At 37.2% G+C, this 25,271-nt stretch overlaps 1 protein-coding gene across 1 annotated transcript; it reads left to right on the forward strand.

The window, feature by feature from the left end:
• Positions 1 to 359: 359 nt before the first annotated feature.
• Positions 360 to 21,460, forward strand: LOC108709741 (insulin receptor substrate 2). The gene is made up of 2 exons (XM_018249850.2): positions 360 to 4,003; positions 19,480 to 21,460. The coding sequence occupies exons 1-2, from the start codon at positions 985 to 987 to the stop codon at positions 19,482 to 19,484; spliced, it is 3,024 nt and encodes a 1,007-aa protein (XP_018105339.1). The 5' UTR covers positions 360 to 984; the 3' UTR covers positions 19,485 to 21,460.
• The last annotated feature ends 3,811 nt before the right edge of the window (positions 21,461 to 25,271 follow it).

Below are 25,271 nucleotides of genomic sequence, written 5' to 3' on the forward strand. Positions count from 1 at the left end.
TATATATATATATATATATATATATATATATATATATATATATATATATATATATATATATATATATATATATATATATATATATATATATATATTTAAGTAAATATTGCCTCAGAGATCACCTGACCAGAAATAATACAACTCTAACTGTAACAGGGAGAAATGTGGAAGAAAAAGACAGAACTCTGTCTGTTAATTGGCTCATGTGACCTAACAAGTTTGGTATGTATGTATGCACCGCGAATCATACAATCCCAGGGGACAGTCCTTATTTTTTAAAATGGCAATTTTCTAGTTATGATTACCCAATGGCACATACTACTAAAAAAGTATATTATTATGAAAACGGTTTATTTACATGAAGCAGGGTTTTACGCAATGTCTTTTGAATTGCTTTAATTCACCTGGCCTTGCATAAAAGCTAAGCTCTTCCCTGTTTGGCATTATGGGCAGCAGAAAGCTCTGACTGCACAGATTTGAGTTCTGAGCAGTAAACACACGACTTGGGATGAAACATGTGTAGCTGATGCTCTGGTGCCAGAGGGCGTTGCTAGCAAGCAGCACGAAATAAACAAATTGTTTTCTTTTTGTTCTCTGACACAAGCAAAAGCTGCGAGCAGAGGTAAGAAAGATTGTGAGTAGACGACAACCGCAGCCTGCCGTGCTATTTACATACTAGAGTTGTGCTAGTTTGCTTACGGTTGTACAACACTGAGGTACTTGGTCACGCCCACAAGGTGGCTACGTGCCGCATCACTGCGCTTATATACGTGTAGTGGTGACGCCACAGTCTCAGCATTAGCTGTCTGGCAGCAGCAGCCAAGGAGCAGGATATTATCAGCGTTGCGGGACGTTTAAGCAGCGATCCGTGACTGCGGGCTGCGTTATAAGAAAATCGCGACTACAACTGTTGGTCGGAATGTAATACTATAAATGACTTTTCATTCTTGACTGAGTGCGGCGTTTTGAAGGTAAAACAAGAGGATGGCCAGTCCGCACTCTCCGGGGCAGCCCGTCAGCTTAAATCTGAATCACAACAACAACAACAGTAGCGGCGTAAAGAAATGTGGTTATCTACGGAAACAGAAGCACGGACACAAGCGGTTTTTTGTATTGCGAGAAGCGGGAGATGGTTGTCCTGCCTCCAGGCTGGAATATTATGAGAGTGAGAAGAAGTGGAGGAGCAAGTCTGCCGCAGCCAAGAGAGTCATTTCTCTGGACAGCTGTCTTAATATCAACAAACGAGCCGACGCCAAGAACAAGTACCTCATTGCTCTGTACACCCGGGATGAGTACTTCGCTGTGGCCGCGGACAGTGAGCAGGAGCAGGAGAGTTGGTACCGAGCTCTCACCGAGCTGCTCAGCAGCGGCAGAGGAGTAAAGGAGGCGAGTGGCTGCGCAGGTACAGCAGCAGCAGCAGGAGGAGGATGTTGCCCAGGCACTGCCAGTTGCACCACTAGCTGCACCACTAACCATCTTGCACTGACAGAGGACTATGGACTCATCACTCCAGCAAATGCTGTCTATAAGGAGATGTGGCAGGTCAACCTAAAACCTAGGGGTCTGGGCCAGATTAAAAACATGACTGGAGTGTACCGGCTGTGTTTGTCTGCTCTCAGCATCAGCTTTGTGCGTCTGAACAGCGAAACGCCATCCGCCACTCTGCAGTTAATGAACATAAGACGCTGCGGCCATTCAGACAATTATTTTTTCGTAGAGGTGGGCCGCTCAGCCTCCACGGGACCTGGGGAGATCTGGATGCAAGTCGATGACACGGTTGTGGCTCAGAGCATTCATGAGACCATTTTGGAGGCGATGAAAGCCATGCGAGAGCTAGTTGAGTTCAGACCTCGCAGCAAAAGCCAGTCCTCAAGCTCAAACCCCATCAGTGTGCCAGGCAGAAGGCATCACCTGAACCAATTGCCTCCTAGCCAGACTGGCTTGACAAGGAGAACCCGGACAGATTTGCATTCTTCTGTTTGTGTTTCAGCAGGTGCATCGTCTAGGCTTCGCACTGCTAGTGAAGGTGACAATCTAAGCAACAGAACAGTCACTGGAAGTCCTTTAAGCCCCAGTATGCTTCGTGCACCACTTAGCCGATCCCATACATTGAGCTTATGTGGAAGAAATTCAAAACTGGTTCCAATCCCAGGGCCGCTGCAACACAGTCGGTCAATGTCAATGCCTGTTCCCCGATCCCCACCAACAGCTGCCAGTCCCATCAGTTTATCATCTGGCAGCAGTAGTGGACATGGCTCAACATCTGATCCACTTATTCCTCCACAGTCATTAAGCTGTAGTGCCTCTGCATCTGGATCACCAAGTGACACAGGTTTTATGTCTTTGGATGAGTACAGCTCCAGCCCTGGGGAGTTAGCAAGAGTTTATCTGAACTGTACTAGTGGTACCCCAGATTCTGCTTCTGCCACTCCACCACACCATGGAGAGTTAAATGGTTACATGTCAATGGAGAGACAATTCCCAGGAGTCTGTCCATGTCATCTTGAAGGCTCTGTAGCAGAAAAGTGTGCTCGGAAGAGGACTTATTCCTTAACTACTCCAGGAAGGCAGAGAATGGCACCACCTCAAGTCTCATCTGCTTCTCTTGATGAGGCTACTCTTGTTCGTGCCACATATAAGGGGAGCTCTGGGCTTCTGTCATCTTCTCCTAAAATAACTTATCAACCTTACCCAGAGGATTATGCAGATGTAGAGATTGGTCGCCAGGAAGATGATGGGTATATGCCTATGTCTCATAGAGTTCGCGTTCCTTCCTCAGACTATGTTCCAATGAGCCCAGCCAGTGTCTCAGCCCCCCAGCAAATTCTGCAGCCTCGCACTTGTTGCAATGAATCTTTTGAAGTTTCTAAAGAAGATTCTCCAGATGGCTATATGAGTATGTGGTGTGGTCCTAAATCTCGGACAGTACCTGTACATCAACGTCTGTCTCCTGCAGAGACGCTAGCATCTTTTACTCCTCCAGATTATTTCTATATGCAGTCTAAAAACAGTTGTTGCCAAACAAACAGTGTGCTATGCCAATCTGTAAATCCCGCAGAGGTTGAGCCTTATGTCATGATGAGATCTCCAGCCTCCCCTTCTCCACATATTCGCATTGCTCGTCCCTCTCGGCTTGCATTACCCACTCTTCCTAGTATGAGTGAGCATCCTCCAGAATCATCCAGCCCTCCAGGTGGAGAATATATACATATCTACTTTGGGGAAACAAGACCTCAAGAATTTCTGTCCATGCCTCCTCCCTCTCCTGCTGTAGAATCTGTCCTCCTGTCTGTTGCTGGAAGTCCAACATCCTCCTCATCTTCTGGTTCTGGTCCACACCGCTCTTCAATTTCAGACTACATGAACTTAGATTTTTGTCCCTCTTCTCCAAAATTAAAAATAAATTCCTCACTAGACCCCAATTTGGATTATACACAGATGAGCCCAAGGAAGATCTCTGCATGTTCGATGAGCGATGCATCTTTCCATGAAACTTCCTCTTTAGAAGGGTCAGTTTCTGGTGTACAGTGTCTCACTTTACTAATGGACAAGATACCTGGAAACTTTAGCTTGCCCAGTCCTCCCCCAGATCCTAACCGGGGTGCAAAGCTTATAAGAGCAGATTCACAAGGGGGCCGTCGACGTCACAGCTCAGAGACATTCTCCTCCACCACTCAAGTGACCCCTGTTTCTCCTTCATTTGCACAAAGCCCCAAAAGGCACAGTTCAGCATCAGTGGAGAATGTGTCTACACATAGTGGTGATGCTTTGGAGGCTCCTGAGTGTGGCAGTCCCATGTGCCGAGAAACATCAGCTGGTTTCCAAAATGGACTTAATTATATTGCCATGGAACTGTCACCTGACAAACGAAATCTGCTGCTACTAACACAAGCGTCATCCAGGGGGCATCTACCTGCCCTGGGACTTGCAAGCCTTGACATTGGGTCCTATCCTAGTTTTGATTTCTTAGGACATAACAGGTTGAAGGGTACAACTGTCAGAGGTGAGTGAGCCTAACTGCCGCATAAGATTTTTATTTTAAATCTCTGACTGTTCACAGTTATGAATAATATTTAATTATAAGCCCTCTGCTGTAATTTTTTAAATTCTCTTACCTTGTGGGTGTTGAAAGTGAGCCTGACAGTCCTTTGATATCTTGTATGTGTGCTACAACTGCTGTAAGTGAGTTTATTCATAAAGGATTAAAGTGTCTGAAGCTAACAATCAATTGCCAGAGTATACTGGTACATTATGTTTTGTAAATACGTTTTAAGAAACATCTTTACTTTTGTGATACTGACTCTTCTAACAATTCTTGAAACAAACACTTTTTGCAAATAAAAACTGGGCACATTATAATTCAGGAAGTACTTTCACTTTTGTGATCCTGATCCTTAAAGGCAGTTCCTCTGTATTGATGTGGAAAACATTTATCTGACACACAAGCATATTCATGTCAAATTGCACCTTTGCTCTGTTTTGAATCCCCGTAGGGTGAAAAAACAACAACAGTTTCTATAACCATGGTTTATAAGCTGTCTGGGACTCAACAGGTTAAGGACTGAGGATGGGGTAAATAGCAAATGTATTTTCTTTTGACTCACAAACTGCATACTGATGAATCTTACAGTTCAAAAAGAGTAGTGTTTGTACTAGTGTGTCATCCATGCGTACTTACAGAAGCCAGAATGCACATCTCTCTTCATGTCTGACAAATTTCTTCCTCTCACACACCAAGGGAAGTGTCTTATTTTACACATACATCAAGAATCCATATGCTTTAACCTTTAACCAGAAGGGGGGCACATAACTTTCACCTTTTTTGTTTGGGAGTCATCGATAGAAAGGGCAGAATTCATCCACGTCTTGTAGTATGGCTGCATCGGTTTTTGCAAAGTAACCAATGTAACTGTCACTGTGCCTGTACCTTGTTTTTATGCAGCGTAGAATGCAGCATATTCGGTCTATATTCTGCATTACTAATTGCAGCAGTATCACTGCTAATTGACAAATCGCAAGTATCCATACACTGTAGTAGACAATGGGGAAAAAATGTGGTTATTTTTTTTTTAAAATTTATGCAATCTATTTCTTAAGAAATGTAAATAAGTTGGTGTTTTGTATTCCCATTGATTTCTAGAAATGTAATAACCCCCTTCCCTCCACACTTTCATACAGATTAACAAGGAAGAGATACAATAAACATATTTTACACTCAGGCTGCACATAATGTCTAGCTAGTTAACTCTAGCCTCTATTTGAATCTTATTGACATAGTTATTTTAACCTTACAGCACTCATTCATAAATACAAACTTCATGCATGGCATGTCTTTTATTATGCTATGGCAGGGATACTTTATATATACCATTAACTAAAACGTGATAAAAGCAAAATCAGGTAGCTGATTATTTAGTAGCCACTATGTCTCACTACCATACACTTGAAGATTTTTGTGTTTTGGTTTGGATATGTTCTTGTCTGTTGTGGAAAAATCTGCAGCTTGTGCCTCGTGTCATATAATTCATAGCAATATAACTATTTGTGCATATTTCTTTAAATGGTGGTTGCCTGGTAATATGACAGTGGAGATTTTGGAATTGTTAAATATGCATTAGATATGCTTTCATATGAGGCTTGTAGTCAGAAATTAGTATACTTGCACAGCATAAAATGGAGACTGCTTTAACTTGTTTTTTTCTAAATTCGTTCTTGGGAAACCTTGCTTGGTCTGTGGCCTGTTTGAGAACTGCATTATTATGTGTTAATAAGTAAAGGGCATTCATTTATACAGTATGGTTCATTTTTTTTTTATTAAGTTTGTGTTTTTTGGCTTTGTTGAGAATGTTCCCATATTAACAGTGTGTGTGGTTTTTAATGATGGACAATAGTAGTAAGCTTGCCCATTAAAAATAGAAGGTTATAGTTGCATACTTGCAGAAAGGCATGATATAATCATTATCATTATTAGTTTCCCTATGAAAGATAGTAAAGGCTAATGTTTTTAGGCTGTTTTCTATTCCTGTTCATTTTCCTAGTCAAAGTCATTTTTATGTTTGTTTGTACCATACAAACTACTCTTTAGTAGCTGAGTATCCTCTTTTTTCCTATACAATAAAAGTTCTTCACATTCTCAAAAGACTAATACACAAAGCAGACAACAAATTAAGTATACACTACACTTGTTTTTCTACCCTGCAGCTATTTTTGAACTGCAGCTACCAGCATGCCTTGAAGAGCTGCAGTAGCATTGACGTCTGTGTTTTACATGAACTAAAAGTGGAATTCTGCATCTTGAATCCCAGATTTGTGCATTAATGTGTGGGTCACAGTAAGACTATAAATCTCAAGTTAGGCTGTGTTTAATTTTCAGAGCATACACCACTCTCTGTAGCTTATAAACAGTGATCTTAATGATAGCTGACAGCCCTGATGCACTTTTACTGTACTTAAAAGCTTGCCAAGAATTTTGAACTGAATTGACTCAGCTCACTGTCTTTTGCTGCATTTTATTCTGATGTTACCCAGCAACATTTTTGTACTATGCAGCATTATTCCATATTCTTTGCACCACAAGCATTTTTGTTTTTGTAGAAATGATTGGTATCTATCGGGCATTAAACAGAGTATGACAACAACATGCCCTTATATGGCACCGTTCGGTTAAGACAAAGTCCAGCCTGTGCATTCTTTAGATCTAGCCGGATCATGTTTATGGCTCAGTGCACATAGTGTTATTTTTCTTGGTTAATGGCAGAGTGTGTTTGAAACTTTGCAAATCTTACACTGCAGATGTAAAAATCTGTGGGTCCTCTAGCTGTTTTGAGCAACAACACCCAGTCACACACTGCCTTGGTTTAGTTTGTCAGATTTTGTATAAAGTGATAAGATGTCAACACAAATTATGTGGCAGTCTCCCTCATTTGTCCCGCTCTCAGTTATTTGCACCCAAATTTATGTTAGCCCCCTCCATTGCAAAGCATTGTAAACACAGCTAGAGTCTTCAGAGACAACTTTGTACAGAATAGGGGGCACGCGATTCGGGCGTGGCCAGGGGCATGGCCAAGGTGCACCCAGAAAATAAAACCCATAGGTTGGAATCTCTGGGGTCACCAAAATTAGCCCTTAAAAATGGTATGAAACTGCTTATTGTGATAAGATAAATTGATGTAAAATATATTCCTCTCCCAAAACAAGTTTGGCCCGCTAACAACTTATTGGGTCACATAATTTCGCTAAGTGAGGGAAGACCAAGCATGCCTCTTTATAATTTTTGCCCTGCTGTTGAAGCAAACACCACCAGATACAAAGGCAGTTAAATTTTCAGTTCTACAGCTGCTTAGTATATATATTTCCATATTTTTCATGTTTTTTGTAATTGATATTTGGTATACAGTTAGGGGATCCATTATCTGGAAACTTGTTCTGCTAAGGCTCTGAGATACAGCAGCTCCGTTCCGCATACCATTACTTTAAAATAGCAAAGCAATATAGTTGTCTGTTTTCTAATTTTTAGTAGTCTTAGGGCATGGAGCTCCACTTTTTTGTAAAGAGACCCCCACAAAACCTCCTAACTTTTTGGGCAATGGAGCCAATATCTCTTGAATACATTTTAACACCATCACAAAAAAGTCTCCATTTTATTGTAACCAGACAGTTGCCGCCAAAAGATTAAGTTGTAACTAGTTTAGCAGACATTCTTTTATCCATTATTGATTCCCCTCAAGCATCTCTTGAGAGGCAGCTACATGTATAGATCAAGCTTTCCTAGTGTGAAATGGCCGTATGGATACAGACATTAGCTGGGTCTCTCAGTGAGTTCACTCAGTCAAGAGAATTTGATAGAAATGCTGATCTGTGTTGCATGAAAAGGACAGCATGTGATCTACTGTTGTTTTTACACAATTTAAGTGCATTAGTTACTTAACAGCACTGATAACTTACCCATTCTGGTTTGACTTGCTTGCTCCTGTCACAGCAGGATGATTCTGGAGTGTCTGCACCTTAGCTAGTATCAATATGCCATCACCTTTCTCCCAATTCATGGTAGGGACATCAAGGGGGTGATTTATTAAGGTTTAAAGAATTTTTGCCACAATTGCAATTTTTTTCCACAAAAACCCACACATTCGAATTATCATTATTTTCAAAAGCTCAAATGTCTGGTATTTATTAAGCAGGAAACCTCAAAAACTTGAATGTAAAAAAAAAATCAGTATCTAAAATTTGGAGAGTTCATGCAGAAGTCAGTGGGAGTTGTCTTAGGCAAAATTCAAGCCTTTTTTAAGCTATTGAACTCAAATATTTGAGGTATTCAAGTTTTTTTCACTATTATATTCAATCAAGTTTTTTTTTGTACATTCTGATTTTTTTTTACTAAATATGCAAACATTCGAGTTTTTTTAAATTGTGAGTTTATTCAAAGTAGAAAAAAACTCACAAAAAACCCAAAGGCCATAAATATCAGTGTCTTTAAGGGTTTTGCTTTTTTTTTTTTTTTTTTTAAATCTTTCCATACATTTTTGTTAACCTTCTCAGCATGGCCTGTTGATCTTTTCTTTTACGGTAGTGGGAGTACTTTATGCTATGTTTTTTATGATCTGAAAAAGCCTTACAGAAACACATGAAACGGCTCCCTAGAATCTTAAATGGATATCTTCTGACATAGATGATATGTCAGCAGATGAAGACGTGGGATGTCAAGTCATTTGCAGGAGTGAGATGTACAAATCCCGTAATATCTGACCATTCTGCTCATGACCCAAACAATTGGTTAATTCAAAGCTCTGCTTTTGTATTGACACCTTTAGATGTGACTAATTTGTAATAAGGTCCAGGAACAAATGATAGCTTGTTTTATACTAACCCTTCTGCTAACAACAGTCTGCTAGCAATTGCAGATCAATGGGTAGTTGGTACAATTTCTTAATTTGTATGGGATTATGTATCATTAATATTTATTTTAGCGTCATAAAGGACTGTGTGTTTCACTCCAGTAGCCATTTCATAAGGTCCTATGGTTACACAGAATAGTTAAAGCTACATTGTAGACCATGCTGAATGGTATTTTTGTTCCAAACGTGAACCAAGAACAGTCGTTGCTTAGGGCGGAGGAAGTGTTTAGTTTGATGATTGCTTCTGATTGCTTTCAAGATAGCAAGACAGTCTTACATTCACTTGTTCTGCAAGTATAAACAACAGAAAGAACACCAGAGAAGGAAGGTTTCAAATGTGCCTGTATATCTTAAACAAAGGTTTATATTCATTAAACTGTGGCAGGTCAGCAAATCTGTGGTATAAAGTTTAAGTAAGCCACCTGGAAGGATAGGGATGGCTTCATGGCTCTATCACAGAACAGAATGTATTAAGTATAGCCATTTGTTTTTATATTGCACTTTTTTAAGAGTATTTTTTTTATACCTTTGCCTTTTGTTAGAGTGGGAAACAGGTAATGTAAGTCTTCAACTTCAGTTCACCTTTTCATTTTCTTTTAGTGTATTAATAGCTGCATGAAGTGTATTATGCACAGGATAAATATTTAGTGCTATATAAAACACAGGTAATACAAAAATGGACCTGTTCTAAACAACTTGGTCATCATTAGGGTAATTAAGAGATTGTAACCAAATGTTATGCCTCAGCTGAAAAAATAATTAGGCACACTATCCTACTAACTAATAATCTTTTTAAAAAAAAAATTGTGCATATGGTTTAATTGGTTTCTTTGTTCATGACCCACATACTTTTGCTACCCTTGGATGCAGGAGGGGGATCACTGAAAATGGTGGCTATTGTTATGGATTTAGGAGTTTCCCACATAGAGGAGTGCAATCAGTTTGTTTAGCTTAAAAATTAAAAGAATGTTATAAATGTGAGAAAAAAATTAATGTTGAAGGCACTGTAGCCCTTGCAATTCATTACTTTGCTCAAGCATTAGAATGCAGGTGGAATGCAGGCTGGTCAAAACAAGAACGGCATGTATGAGAAGAGATGTTCACACTGTAATAACTTGAGGTTTTAAAGAGCTCTAATAAGTCCCCCAAAGTATGCAGCATATGGTAATTGGGCTTAGTATCACATATGCATGTTAATTTGCCCTTTGAAAAAATACCAACTTTTCTCAAAGAAATATTGCATGGCACAACAAAGCATATTTTCTGCTGGAAATGGGGCAGAAAATATACAGTAGCACTCTGTGGCCTTTTGAAATTAGATGGAAAGGGGAATCCTTTTATTCTAAACCACTCTAATAATGACGAGGAAAAACTGCTGCCCTTAAAAGACCCCAGGCTTTGCCTGTGATCTCAGGATTAGAGAGGGTGTTGGAGCTCGGCATGTGCACAGTGCCAAAATTGTATTCACGGTTAGTGGATGCCTGAAATTAGTGAGCTAATCTTTTTTTATTGGTAGTGCAAAGGTACTTGATTGTAATTATATGTGAGCAGATGTGAGGACTAAACACTACATTTCATGATTACCCCCTCTTTTATGTATATTAACCCATCTGGTTGCCATGTAGTATGTGTGTAAGTTAGGGTTACACACATACAGACCTATTCCATATGTTACATTTGGTTAAATTTACAAAAATACTTCAAAATTACATATATTTACTGTAAATGTGTCTTTTATTTAGAATGAAACTTTCCATCAGTCTTTTTTTCAACCAGAAATTCCCTCTGAATCCAGTGTAATCCAACAGTTTTGGAGATATGAACATTTGAGAATAGTGATGGGTGAGATTTTTCACCAAGTTTCACCGTGAGAATGACACCCATAGATTCTAATGGGTGAAAAGAAATTGTCACGTGTCCAAAAAAAAAATCTGTGTGATTTGCTCCCAATTACAACCATTCATCATGATTTTGATTTTTGGAACAGTATTATTAGCTGGGCAGTTAACTTTAAAGGGGAGTTCACCTTTTAAACACGTTTAATTAATTTGAGTTGTTCACAAGAAATTAAAAAAAATTCAATTGCTTTTTTTTTTTTTTTTTTCTTTTTTCGAACATTGAAGTTTAAAACATAATGTTCCTATGTTCCTGCCTCCTGTAATTTCAGACTGGCAGCTCAGTGATCCAGGTGCATGTTCTGAACTGTTTAAATTTGATATGTTTATTTGCTACATTAGTTGATACATTTCTCATAAGTATCTGTGGAATATTAGCAACTATTGTATCAATTCTAACAGTTGCTTTTAGGGCTAGTCCACACGGGGAGATAGCGACGCGTTTGCGGTCGCGGCGACAAAGCGCCGCGACCGGCGCAGGCGACAGTTTTGTATGGGCGCCTATGTAAAAACGCCTGTGCTAACCACACGAGGCGATGCGCTTTTCAACAGTCGCCTGAAAAAGCCTGGCGAGGCATTTTCAGGCGACTGTTGAAAAGCGCATCGCCTCGTGTGGTTAGCACAGGCGTTTTTACATAGGCGCCCATACAAAACTGTCGCCTGCGCCGGTCGCGGCGACTGTCGCGGCGCTTTGTCGCCGCGACCGCAAACGCGTCGCTATCTCCCCGTGTGGAATAGCCCTTAATGAAGCTCAGGGGTTCTGCTCAGCAGGGACAAAGATAAGAAATTTATCAACTAAATGTATCAATGTAGAGCAGTTAAAGAGTCGGCGACTCCACCTCCCAGAGCTGCTTCAGAAGATGAAAAATTAAATGTTACACTTTAATATTAGAAAAAACGAACACAAATAGAAAAATGATAGGAAAAAAGTCTTTATTTCTGGTGAGCTATCTGAACTGAAAAAAAGTGTTTGAAGGCGAGCAACCCCTTATACATTAAAGGGAATGTTTACCTTTGAGTTAACTTTTAGTATAATGTAGAGAGTGATTTTTTCATTTTTATTTTTTTTTATTATTTGTGGTTTTTGGGTTATTTACAGTAGCTTTATATTCAGCAGTTCTCCAGTTTGCAGTCTGGTGGCTAGGGTCCAAATTACCCTAGCAACTATGTATGGATTTGAATAAAAGACTGGGATATGAATAGGAGAGGAACTGAATATAAAGATGAGAAATAAAAAGTAGCAAAAACAACAAATGTGTAGCCGTACAGAGCATTTGTTTATAGGGGGGGGGGGTCCGTGAAACCCATTTGAAAGTTGGGAAGAGTCAGAAGAAGAAGAAGAAGAAGACAAATAATTCAAAAACTGTAAAAATTAATTAATGAAGATCAATTGAAAAGTTGCTTCAAATTAGCCATTCTATAACATACTAAAAGTTAACTTGAAGGTGAACAACCCCTTCAAAATGTGTATATGTATACTGCTTTATGATATATATAAATAGAATTCACCTTTATTGGACAGATTACCATTTAGTTAATTTAGGATTGTTGACTTTGCACATTTTAGGGTTTTGTTTTGTTTTTCTTTTTGCAGTTATGATATGCGTTCTGTAGATTACATGTAAAGTGCTCTGAAAATTTGGTAAACTACCTTTCAGAAAAACTGCTGTGAAGTGTGTAAAATGTGTCTTGCTGCTAAAAGGTTTGTACCAATCAGAAGAGATTCTTTGTTATTGTTTACATTTGTGAGTCCTCTTCATATCTTTTAGTAGAACATTTCCTTCCTCAGCAGATGGCAGCCTCAGGGCCATGCACCTGTCATGACAAGCACAACACAGTAGTAATCTACCCCAGCTTTTCTGATGACAATAGGCTAATAATTGCATGCCATCTGCCTCCTCACGCAATGTAAAATAGACAAAATGATTTGCTCTCCAGCAAAGGAATAGCAAAATTCAGTGAGTTCAAATGAGATTAGGATGCAGAAAAGACAGCGTTTGGTAATACACAGACCAAATCCTGTCTGTTTATTACAAAATATTAAAGATTCATGCATGCATACAGGTAAAAGTTTACATATCTTGAGTAAATTAAAAATATTAATGGCGGAGCTTTCCTGGTTTTAGTATTTCACCAATCTGTGGAATTCCACTACTGAAGCTGGCCATAGACGCAAAGATCTGATCATACGAATCCTCGATTTGTATGATTTTCGGACCGTGTGTGGAGAGTCCCAACATTTTTTGCCCCTGAGTTTACAGAGGAGGAGGTTGTTATGCAGGTTGTTAATTAGGATGAGCATGTATGTAGTATGCCCATTCTGACCTTGAGTGCACCAGCTGGGCCTCTAAGCTCTGAATTCAATCTTATTTTTCAATGTTTTTTTACTTTTCCTAACAAGAAATGGTTAAAGGCTAACTACCGTAGGCCTTTCCGCTTAATTACAAATACACACGGAATCACTTGTAGATGTGTACCTGTTGTAGTTTGTGTCATTATAATCATAATGTGTTAGACAAAAAAAGAAAATACTTTTCTATGAAGTTATTGCCTTTCTGTTGTATTTACTTCTTCATGGTCAAAGTGCAGTTGGAGTCACTGGTATTACTGAGTTTGCAAGCTGGAAAGCATAATCCTGTAGAACTGGTTGGTAAGGGTTTCCTAATTCAGTGATAAAAAAGGTCCTGTATGTAAGTACATGGATCTGTTCTGTGTTTGTGATGGTAACACATAAGAATAAGGAAATTGGTGCCTGGCAGTTTTTAGTACAGCTTCTTCCGTACACATTTGGCAAAAACATTTTATGTCTGTTCAAGACATTCACCACTAAAATTCAAACTGACTGTGAAATATGAAAAGACCCATCTTGTTATTTTGGCAAGTGCTCTGGGATAAACAACTGCCTGCCCAGATTCTGCATGTTGAAGATGCCCTCTGGTTACTGTACAGACTTTTAAGAATACACACATTCTCTTTTCATTACTTCATTGATACTATATACATATGCACAGAAAATATCTTTCTTTGATATTTGCAATGAGACAGCTTGTTTAAAGGAATTGTTCAGTATAAAAATAAAAACAATGTAAATTGATAGGCTGTGCTATTATGTCTAACATAATATCTATAACACTACTTCCTGCTTTGCAGCTCTTTGTTTCCACTGATTGATTACCAGGCAGTAACCAATCAGTGACTTGAGGGTGGGGGCACATTTTTGGCTAACTAATTATATTAGAAATATTTTCTATTTACCCAGTATTTATTTTTACACTAAATGGTTTCTTTAATGAAATGGTGTTATTAATGACACATCACACATGGTTAAAATGATAGCTGCCCCACTCCTGTTCCAATACGCAAAAAGGAGAATATTCTTTATACAGTATACAGTGAGCTGTGCCTTCATGCTGAACTGTCTCTTTATACATGAAAAACAAAATTATATGCGTTCACTATAATGCCCTTAATATTTAAAGGAGAACTAAAGCCTAACTAAAGAAGTAGGTCGAAATGTTGTACATTATGTTTTGTGCTTCTTTACCAGCCCAAGGCAACCACAGCCATTAAGCAGTAAAGATCTGTGTCTCCACAGATGCCCCAGTAGCTCCCCCTCTTCTTTTCTGCTGATTCACTGCACATGCTCCATGCTGCTGTCACTTAATCAATGAGTAGTGAAACGTCTTCATTGATTACTCAGCAAGTCCAGTTGTTTTTAGATTTACCTATACTAGATACACATAGAATAGAAATGCCACAGTATAAGGCTGATTAGTAATTAATACAGATAATTAATACATGTCGGCACATAAACCAGTGCAATTAACATCAGAATTTAATAATCAGCCCTGTAGCATCAGTTTATATTACAGACAAACTTCATTTTCTGCTTGATAATTTGTGACGACCCCTAAGCTTAACTTCTCAACAGTTGCTCAGAGCCCATTGAGCATGTGACACTTTCCAAGATTGTGACCCCATGTGACAAGTTTGAAGTCCTGGATCATTGCTGCTATTGAGAAGCTGGGGCAATAAGTTCAATATATAAAATATGGCATTTCAGCTATATTAATCTCTCTCTCTCTCTCTCTCTAGTCTTTAGGATATGCTCAGTTTACACTACTCTGTTAGCAGAACTGCAAGGCCAAGATGTTCTTGCTGAATGAAAAAAATGCTACCCAAACAGCACCCTGAGTTTCTCTAGCATTAAGTAGGATTATGTGACGTATTGGATTAGACATTGTTGAGCAGCTTGTTTTAATAGAAAGGGTCAGAGATGGGACATAAGTGTAACGTCAAAAGGCTTATACTAGCATCAATAGGGAAAGTTATCTAGAACATACAGAGGGTTGAAAAGCCTTCCTGTGTCTTGCAATGTGTAATCCCCAAATGTCATTAGCTACTGTATATAAAGCACCCAGGAAACTGTTTTTTTTTTTTTCATTATATACTGTATACTCCTAACAGTGTCATTCTATTGCACCATTTCTCTGTCTCTAATCTTTTCAAATTTGTTGATACTGTCTTCTGTCAGATATACTATACTGCTTTAGCAGCAGGAATTAAAGGAATTGTTCAATGTAAAAATGAAAACTGGGTAAATAGATAGGCTATGCAAAATAAAAAATGTTTTCAATATAGTTAGAACACCAAAAATTCACAAAATGGTGAAAATTCACCAAAATGCATTGAAGTGTATGGACATAAAACATTTTTGGTTGCGCGATACAGTGCTCTTTTTTTTTTTTTTTCTACGACAAATTTTTTCACCCATTGAAGTTTTTGGGCGTCATTTTTGAAGCGAAAATTCAAATTTAAACTGTTCTCTTTTGAATCTGACCTGCATGCTAAGGATCAATTGCAAACGCCCTGAACAGTTCTGTCCCATATGGCTCCCCTTCAAGTCACTGACTAACTTAGAGTTAGAGAGCTGAAAAGCAGGAAGTTCTGTGTTCTGTTATGTTAGAAATTTGGTCATCCCAGCCTTATACATTACATTTTTGGCTAACTAACTGTATTAGAAACATTTTTTATGTACGGGATAGCGATTTACCCAATTTTTATTTTATACACTGAACTGTTCCTTTAAATCCCACCCTTCTCTGATTGGTTGTGCATCCTTTAGTTAAATGGGTCATTGGAGAAAAGACTTAAATAGTTCTCCTATGCTCTTCCAGTTATTTATATGCAAAACCCTATGACTATTTTATGAAGACTTGCTCTTGTAAGAATGTTACTTTATCTACCTTTAAACATATATATGTCTGCAACTGATTCCATTTCACTGCAATTCAGCATATTGCTGGAACAATTACATGGACTAAAAGATAATTTAAGTACCAACACCATGCTTTCCATTATGCAGTGCAGGGCAGGGCACACTTACATTTGGATGTTGTACAGGATTGTGATGAGAAAGATGCTGTTTCCCACAGTACTGTTATTTGTTTTAGGTAAACATTGGTTAATTTACACTGGTTAGTTCTATACTATTTTACTTCCTTTATATTTTGTAGTTCTGATATTTGCATAGGTGTGCATCATTTGAGAATAAATTCTAAGTACACTGCTGCTGGGTCAGGCACTCACTTAATAAGTGCACTAAACATATATAACAGGAGCCAGGCTTGACTTGCTTTATGTGCATGTTTATTTGAATTCCTCTCAATTTTAAGGATCCTTTTTGTGTGCACACAACCCAGCTTGCTTTTTAGTCATTGAGAAAATTGAGTCAATTGAAATTTCCCTGAGTATTATAAGGGGACTGTCCATGGAAGAAATAAGAAAATAAGAAATGTAATTCCTTTCATTTTACACTGGATTAGCGACTGCACCAGAATTACACCATAATACCTAAGTGAATGTAGTAGTCTTTTCAGTACTGTACTGTTTATTTTACATGCCCATTATTAGGTCATGTTATAAATTAACCTCCTAAGTTTGACTATATAGAATCCATGTACTTTCTGTACTTTGAAGAGTTCCGATTTGTCAGGGTGCATTGCAGTTTTATAATAATAGAGTAAACCTTCACATGCCATTCTGCACCTGTTTCTTTAGTAAATGCAAGGGTTCCGTTTGTACTTCTCATCCGGTACATTCTGTTTGCACATCAGGCAAAGACAGCAAGACTTACATAACGACAATTAACTCTGAACTTCATGGCTCTTTGCCACTTTGATAAACATATTGCGTATAGTGGAAAGATGTACACGTATTCTCTATCATTTCACAGCACACTTCAGATGTAGTTGCATAAATGCACTAACAAGTGGTAGCTTAAATCTTAAATGAGCAGTACATAATACAGTATTATTAACCCAAAAGTAACTTAAGCAAATTTTTAACCAATAATAGGTCCAGTGGGCTGCTTGGACCCATGCAACATGTTGGGTAGCTAATATATTGCATTTTTTGGTATGGCTCCAGTTATTTTACTGCACTGTATTCAAAGGAGGCTTGACGGTAGCTCTGTGTGGTCTTTGAATAGGATGCTGCTAAATATATTGTGTTCGAGAATATTAGTTTATGTAGTTTTGGGGTACTAGGATTGAAGTTCAGCAGCAAAGTCACCCCTTGTGATTTTTTGAGAACCTTTTTCTTTACCCCTTTTGAGAACCTTTTTCTTTAATCCTTTTTTAGAATGGGGAGAGGGTTTTATAGTGCAAAATTATAAAACTGTCCTTGTTTACATTTCCTTTTATAAATATCTTCTAATAAGGGATAATATTTTCCTTAAATTGAAGCGTCTCCTTTTCACCCTATATGTAGTGAGTGAATGTATAAACAAAGATTAAAGTGTGTTTGCACTGAGGTGCTGTTCCCACCCGCCTGCGTAAGCACTGTGGCTTTCACTTGCCAGTTTGACGGAATCTCCTTATGAACACAAAGCAGAGCACAACCTACTGGAATCAGCTGCTAGGGGTTCCTAATAATAAAGATTCTTCCACATCATCAAGGACACATGATGTAGAACAGTTATTGACTTTGGTGTCATAGCTGATGGCTCTTAGGCAAACAATATGTGGGGAACTAAGTAATGTAAACTTTAGGACATTTAGGTATTTAATTTAGCAGAAAGCAGGATTTCCCTGTTTTGCATCTGTGTAGCAGATGAAATACTGTCTGTGCAGCAAGAAGCTGACGACATTTGGCAGAGGGACTCGCCTTAACTATTTACTCTTTCCCTTGCTGTGATTAGTGACCATACCCAAACTCTCTCTCTCTATATCTATCTCTGTTTTGCATAGAAAATGGCAAGTATTTTTTTTTAGGGATGCACCGAATCCAGGATTTGGTTCGGGATTTGGCAAGGATTCAGCCTTTTTCAGCAGGATTCGGATATGGCCAAATCCTTCTGCTGATCCAAATCCTAATTTGCATATTCAAATTAGGGTTCAGTATTCGGCCAAATCTTTCACAAAGGATTCGGGGGTTCAGCCGAATCCAAAATAGTGGATTCGGTGCATCCCTAATTTTTTTTCTCACTTGTCTTGTTTTGTGGCAGCCCACATTAAAAAGCATTCTGTGCAAAAAAGCTGGTTCTGATCATGTATTAAAATGATTTATAGTTGGTGATTATAATTGCTCCTACTGTTTGTATGCAGTTTTTACTGAAGTAGAACTTTTCTTCATAGCAAACAACTACACCCAACAAGATTAGCAAAAACCTTCACTTCTATCTCCGTTTTTCTCATTAAGGTCTCACCCTCTCCCACCATTAAGATTACACTCTGAAGTAACTGGTTATGAGCACTGTTACACTAGGGGGGTTATTTACTAAACTCCAAATGCAAAATTTACAAAAAAAATTTTTTAATATAAAATCTGACTTTTTAAAAAAAGATTTTTTTGGAATTTATTAAACCCCGAGGATGGTAAAGTCCGAATCTGAAAATGCAGCATCTCAGACCTATCGAGGTTGCATATAAGTCAATAGGAAAGGTCCCAATGATTTTTTGAGGTGCACTGGCTTTCGTGCAACCACCTGACGTTTTCGGAGAAAATATAGTGAAAATCGGACGGAAAAATTCTAAAAAATCATGAAAGTCTGATTTCTTTCCCACAAAGCAACTTTTCAAGAAAATTTAATAATAAATAAGCGTAAAAAACCCAAGCTGATTTGATAGGAGTTTGTAGCAGAAAACATTGAGATAAATTTGGAATTTGATGAATAACCCCCTAAATGTAATTCCAGGGAACCTGGAACCCTTTGAGATGTAGTCCTTGTTTGTATTAGCTAAATATGAAACTTGTCTGCTTTGTAATCCCTCTTTCTGTTTTGTAAGGTTTTGGAAATTGTAAAATTTTAAATAAAATCCGCAATTTTGCTATAGATAGCACATACTTGCATTGATATATAGCCAGAATGTTTTGCTCTGATTGCACATAGTATTATCAGGCATTTTATTTACAGGACATTGAGATTAAATACCCCAAAAAAAGTTCAAAATTAAATAAAACTGTACATTTGAATTTGTCCAGTGTATCTGAGGGGAAAAAAAGCAGATCAGTTTTTTTTTTTTGTCAAAAATGTGTTGATACAAATGAATTCATTTAACTGAAGATATATCTTCTACTGTTTGAATAAAAAAATAGTTTTTGATGCAAATTCAGGTAATGTGTTAATCCTTAATCCCTCTTCTTATTATTACAATGTATTTTATGCACTTGTTTCTTTTGTTTTGCAGAGTAACAACACTAACTACATTTAAGAAAAGAAGAACCATGGGCCTACTTTTTCAACCAGATGCTGCTAAAGTGTTGTTATTTCGTAAATGGATAGACAAGAGAGTTTTGCTCAGGTATATACTGTGCTGAACTTGGCTACCACAACAAAGTGAGCTGCCCCTGTGCTGTCCAGTGGCATTATTTATCATGATACTCTTATGACACAAATCGCTGGAAACCAACCTTTTGAGAAAATAACTGTATTCATGCAAGTCGGTAACTAATAACTGAGGCCTTCATCTACCTACTTGATTTATTCGTCTGTAGGCTGGGATATTTATGAGCATCAAATAAAACCGTAACATCTGGCATCTTCTACAATAAAATGTACTGGATGTCCTACCTCTGTAAACAACATAAAAAAGCAAGCGAAGATGATGGCTAACAGATTTCAAGTTTCCTTGCGCAATGGAGCTTCCTGGGTTATTTGTCAACCCTTCTAGAACACTTAAATGACTTGGGTCAAATGGAAACTACTTGTGACCCAATCACAGCAGGACACTGAACTGAATGCTTAGAAAGTAATGCAATTGTTAAGAGACTTGGGGTTTTTTTGTTTCCAAAAGTGGACCAAAACAAATCTATAAATGTAAAAATGTGATCGCAAGACATGCTTTGCTCGGTTGAACTGAGCTTTATTGGAGCCCTTACATTTGGACCGGCAGCTTATTGTTTGCACTCTGATAGAAGACAGAGAATGGTTATTTATATAATTTACAGTAAATTATGTACATTTACACTAAACATTTTTCGTCTGTATTGAGAAATGATTTTCTATATTTTAATGTCATTGCTTTTGTAGTTTTGTTTTTATTTTGAAGGTACTTATTTAAAAAAAAAAGATTGTAATATGTTAGCAGCCTCAATGCTCTTAACCAAAAATCTCCATTCATGTGCCACATAATGGAGTATCCATCCTTTGTAACATCCCCCCACCCACCAATTCCAATTTTGATATTAGCAGATAGCATGATTGATTCTTCCACGCTGACCAACCTGCTCTCAAAACAAGATATCCCAGCTGAAGTAATGTAAACTCGAGCGTGACATGGACTTATTGGCAGTAAAATAAGAGAGTGCAGTTTCTAGAGAAAAGATGACTGATACCACATTTTTGTACTACATATATTTTTCTATACGTAGAAATGTATTTCTTTAATATCCTAATGCCAGATTACTGTAGAATAGGCACTCCAGCTTCCTCAGAAGCATAACTTCTATTAACCCGCGATTGGTGGGATGCTAGCTTGTTGTAAACCTGAAACTGCTGGAACAGCAACAGTTGCTTATCTCTGCTATAGTATCAGCACTTCTTAATGCCTGAATATTTTATTTTATATTTTTAGAGAAATATTTCCTTCTATACAGTGTGGGTTGGGATCCACACAGCTGTGGGGTTCATAGCAAAATGCATGGTGTCCCTGCTTGACCTGTGCCATTCACCCCTTACACACTTTCTCAAGTCCCACCCCTTTCCTGAGCACTGAAAACTATTTTTTGCTACTCTGCAGGCTTTAGATGGGGCTGCAAGGATTCAAGCAGGACAGTGCTCAGTTCCCTGCTGTAGTATTTAGTAGCTGTAAGGCAGGAACCTGCGGACTGCATGATTTCTTTCCCTCCCAGCAGGTTAGATTTCCATGCTTAATGCGTGACACTAGACAGGACTGGATACAATCAATTAGAGAAAGCTTTCCATGAATCTGAACAATAATTTTTGCAAATGTAATTGTTAACTAGCAGCATCAAGTCTTCCTGCTTAAACAATGAAAGTCTTACATGTATGGATTGTATTGCCAGACAAAAATGAATGTAAATTCATATCTAATTTCTTCTTTTTTCTATTACGCTTTTTGTAGTATAATTCTTGTTGGCGGGGGAAAAAAACCTTGTGCTTTATACGGCAATGTTCGGAGCAGAAATTAAATGGTTTGGTTATTAAAAGGATTATAGCGTACTTTTATATATCTTTATCTGTCAATGATGTAAAGGCTTTCTAAAATATTTTTGGCTTAGTCTCCAAATTAAATAGAAATAATATTTGCTATGTAACCATATCGGCACTGAACGCACAGACCTGCTGACTTTGAATTCTGATTTATACTTAAATTATAAATTTATGTAGATTATAAAATCAATATTGTGTAACTCTGTTTTACAGTTTACTTATGCAGATGATGGGCTTCCTAAATCTCGCTCAAATCTAGCTGTAAAGTTCATACAAAGCTTATGCAATATATACATTTGAAATTTAGTTTACAGAATACAACCAAAATGTACAGGTTTGCATAAACTCCATAATGTATATTTATGTCTTTGTGCATTTTTGCTCAAAGTCCTTTAAATTTTAAAATATTTTGCTAACTTCAAATGTCATTAGACAGTGTTTATTTATTTTTTTGTTTACCAGGTACATATTGTTTTGAATATCATGATGTTGAATATATATATACATAATATATATATATATATATATATATATATATATATATATATATATATATATATATATATATATATATATATATATATATATATATATATATATATATATATATATATATATTTCTTGCTGTTGTGGTATGACAAAAGACTTAACTTATCTTGCAGTGTCTTCCGATGTATATGGTGTGTGTGTATATATATCTATATATACACAACTGTGATGCTGCTGGAGATGAAAATAAACTGACCTAGAGTAGTGCATTGTATTTAGTCTTTATTGATTATGGATGCTGTCTTAATAGCCATATGCAATAAATACATTATTTATGATAATTTACACTGAGTTTGCTTGCCTTGGTTTTGGTAACTTCATTTTAGTGCGGATGAAAATGTTGCATGAATATTTACCCAGTTTATGAGTGTTTTCACTGTAATTGTTCTGTAAGACATTTTTATGTTATCTTTTTAAATAGAGCCTTATTCAGTTCCATTGTCAAATGACCCATTGGATTTATCTATTGACCTGATTTTCAGTAAACCACTTCAGCCGGTATGGAACTGAATCGGGCTCTGTTAAACTGATAATATCTCAGAAACAACTAACACAGAAATAATTGAAAATTGCAGAGGAGTTCAGAAGAGTCACCAGTATATGAACTATACACTTATGCTAAAAAAGGGGGTGTGATTTAAACACTTCATTGATGTTGGAAACATCAAAATTAAATCCCAACACCACTTAGTGCATAGTCTGTACCCTATATATATATATTTATGTAGAAGTGTCCGTTCTTGTTTTAATTTGCAACGAACTGTACAACCTAGAGATATCTTTATGTTAGAAAGCAAATACTAGAGTCTGTATAAATGGATAAACAGGACACAAAGAAGACACATGTCCATTTATCTAATATTGCTTATAGATTCTCCAGTAGAGATAAAAATAGGATAATGATTATATATAATTATGAATACAGATTTATGCTAATTTATCAAAGATGTAAAAGTCTATATTTGAAAAGAGGAGACATGGTATGGCACATGCTCCTGATTATATTAAAAACAAAGTGATAACTGCACCTATATTTTGAATGTTTTTTTTTTACCCAATGACTATAAAGGCAATCAACCCATAAGAGTTCTAAAGCCTAGAAGATCTTTCATGTGCCAGGGGTACCAAACTTTGGAGGTGTATTTTCATTCTATGCATATTTGCATTCCTCCATAAAAATAGAAGCTCCAATTTTGTTTCTAAATTGGCATTTAAAGGGGATGTTCACCTTTGAGTGATTTTTTAGTATGACGTAGAGCGTGATATTCTGAGATAATTGAAAACCAAATCCCAATTATTTGTGGTTTTTGAGTTATTTCGCTTTTTAATCATCAGCTCTTCCGTTTGCAATTTCAGCAATCTGGTTGCTAGGGTCTAAATTACCCTAGCAACAATGCATTGATTTGAATAAGAGACTGAAATATGAATAGGAGACGGCCTGGATAAAAAGAGTCCTAAAAAGTAGCAATAACATTACATTTGTAGCTTTATAGAGCATTTGTCTTAGAGATCATTTATGCCATGTTACTAGTGGATAGCAGCGAAACAACTAGTGATGGGGTCTTGAAATGGCCTGATTAATAGCTAGAGGAAAAAGAATATAAATGTCAATAGTATCCAATACATATGAGTAAAGCATTTTTTATTTAACAAGCAAGTTTGATTATGTTTTTAAAAATAACACCTACATTATCATCAAAATTATGGTAATTAAGATAACTTCTGTCTTTTGTGAAATGAAAGATATTTAGCTATATGTAACACTGGCTTAAAATTAGCAGTGCTCTGAGCACTCCTATCCATGGGTACCCGCCATTGGAGAAGTGTTCTCTGATAGTAACACCCCAGGAGAAGTCCAAAAGTGTTCTTTGAAGTAATAACACCTTACAATCCAGCAGTCTGATGCACAAAAGATGTTGGGTAATAGATGTTAAGAAGATGTAAGATAATTAGTGGTATAGGTGTAGTTCACCTTTATAGAACGTACTGTATATAAAAACTGTGTACCTGGTATAAGAGGAAACTACACTAGAAGTGTACAAATAGTAACCTCTATTTTTCACCCATTGATAGATACAATTGTAAAAATTACATAAGAATGAAAAGAGAGTGGGCGAAATTTACTGTGCTGAGCTGTAATCTTACATTTCCATAAATCTGCCCCTTAGTATTCAGCTTCAGTTGTGTTGGAATGACCAATTCCTTATAAATTACTGGACTGGAAAAATTAAGCACCACTTCTTTTGTGAATGAACTGTAGTGAATCGAAAAAGGGTTGTCAACATTTCAGTCCCACTAGGAGATCTTTGTCAAGACATGCTTGTTTCCTAGTGGGAGCATAATGTGACAAACCCTTTTTATTCATCACAGAAAGTCCCAAAAGATGTATGGACTAACACTGCTGCTGGTGGGGAATACCCTCCAGGAATAAAGTCTAGAATTTAAGTTGTTTGCTTGTTGGAAGTTGTGTCCGCCCCTGAATTATCATTATATAATATATGATGAATAATCTTAGGCTTTGCTAGATGCATTCCATTACTTATAAATGATTACATATAGAGGGGTAGATGTATTTATTAAGGGGGATCCCTGAAACGGAATTAGCACCAAAGAATGTTGTTATGGCTAACAGTTATATATATCTACTGATTTTAAAGCATTTTTACCATTTCTATATTCACTTTTCTTAATATGTATTTATGATATTAGCACAAGCCACTTTGGAATTGTATATTTGAAATTTTCAAATTTACCCTTTAATATGCATAATTGCACCATCATTTGATGACGCTTATGGTGCACCAATCACTTTGCTGCTATTTCTTGAATGTGTGAACACTTAGGGACCGAAACGTCACGTTGGCTGTACATGCTTTTCTTCAATACACTTTTTTTGATTTTTCAACAATACCCTCCGGGGTGGAGAGGATCTTGAAGCTGATGCAAACAAAATTCACAATATTGTCATAAATTGAATTCATAAAAGCAACTATCTCAGCTTTATTACTAAATAGGTTCATAAACAGTGTAATTTATTTAATATTCAGACAATTGCCTTATCAAAGATACAGGCCACAACAATGGAAATAGTTACTATGTGGGTAGTAGCCCCTAGCCCCTGTGTACTGGCATTCACAGTGTTACCACTAAGGGAATGTTCACTACCCTGAGCCAATTGATTCCTAACTCTGGCAGATGTCACCAGAAGCAATAGCCCCACAGTATTTCTCTAAATGAAAGCACAATACCAGAATGGGA

This window comes from Xenopus laevis, chromosome 2S, assembly GCF_017654675.1.
Source record: "Xenopus laevis strain J_2021 chromosome 2S, Xenopus_laevis_v10.1, whole genome shotgun sequence".
Classification (NCBI taxonomy): Eukaryota; Metazoa; Chordata; class Amphibia; order Anura; family Pipidae; genus Xenopus; species Xenopus laevis.

What these genes read in the sequence shown, in the direction of transcription:
- LOC108709741 (XM_018249850.2), top strand. Translation starts at nt 985, where the DNA reads ATGGCCAGTCCGCACTCTCCGGGGCAGCCCGTCAGCTTAAATCTGAAT.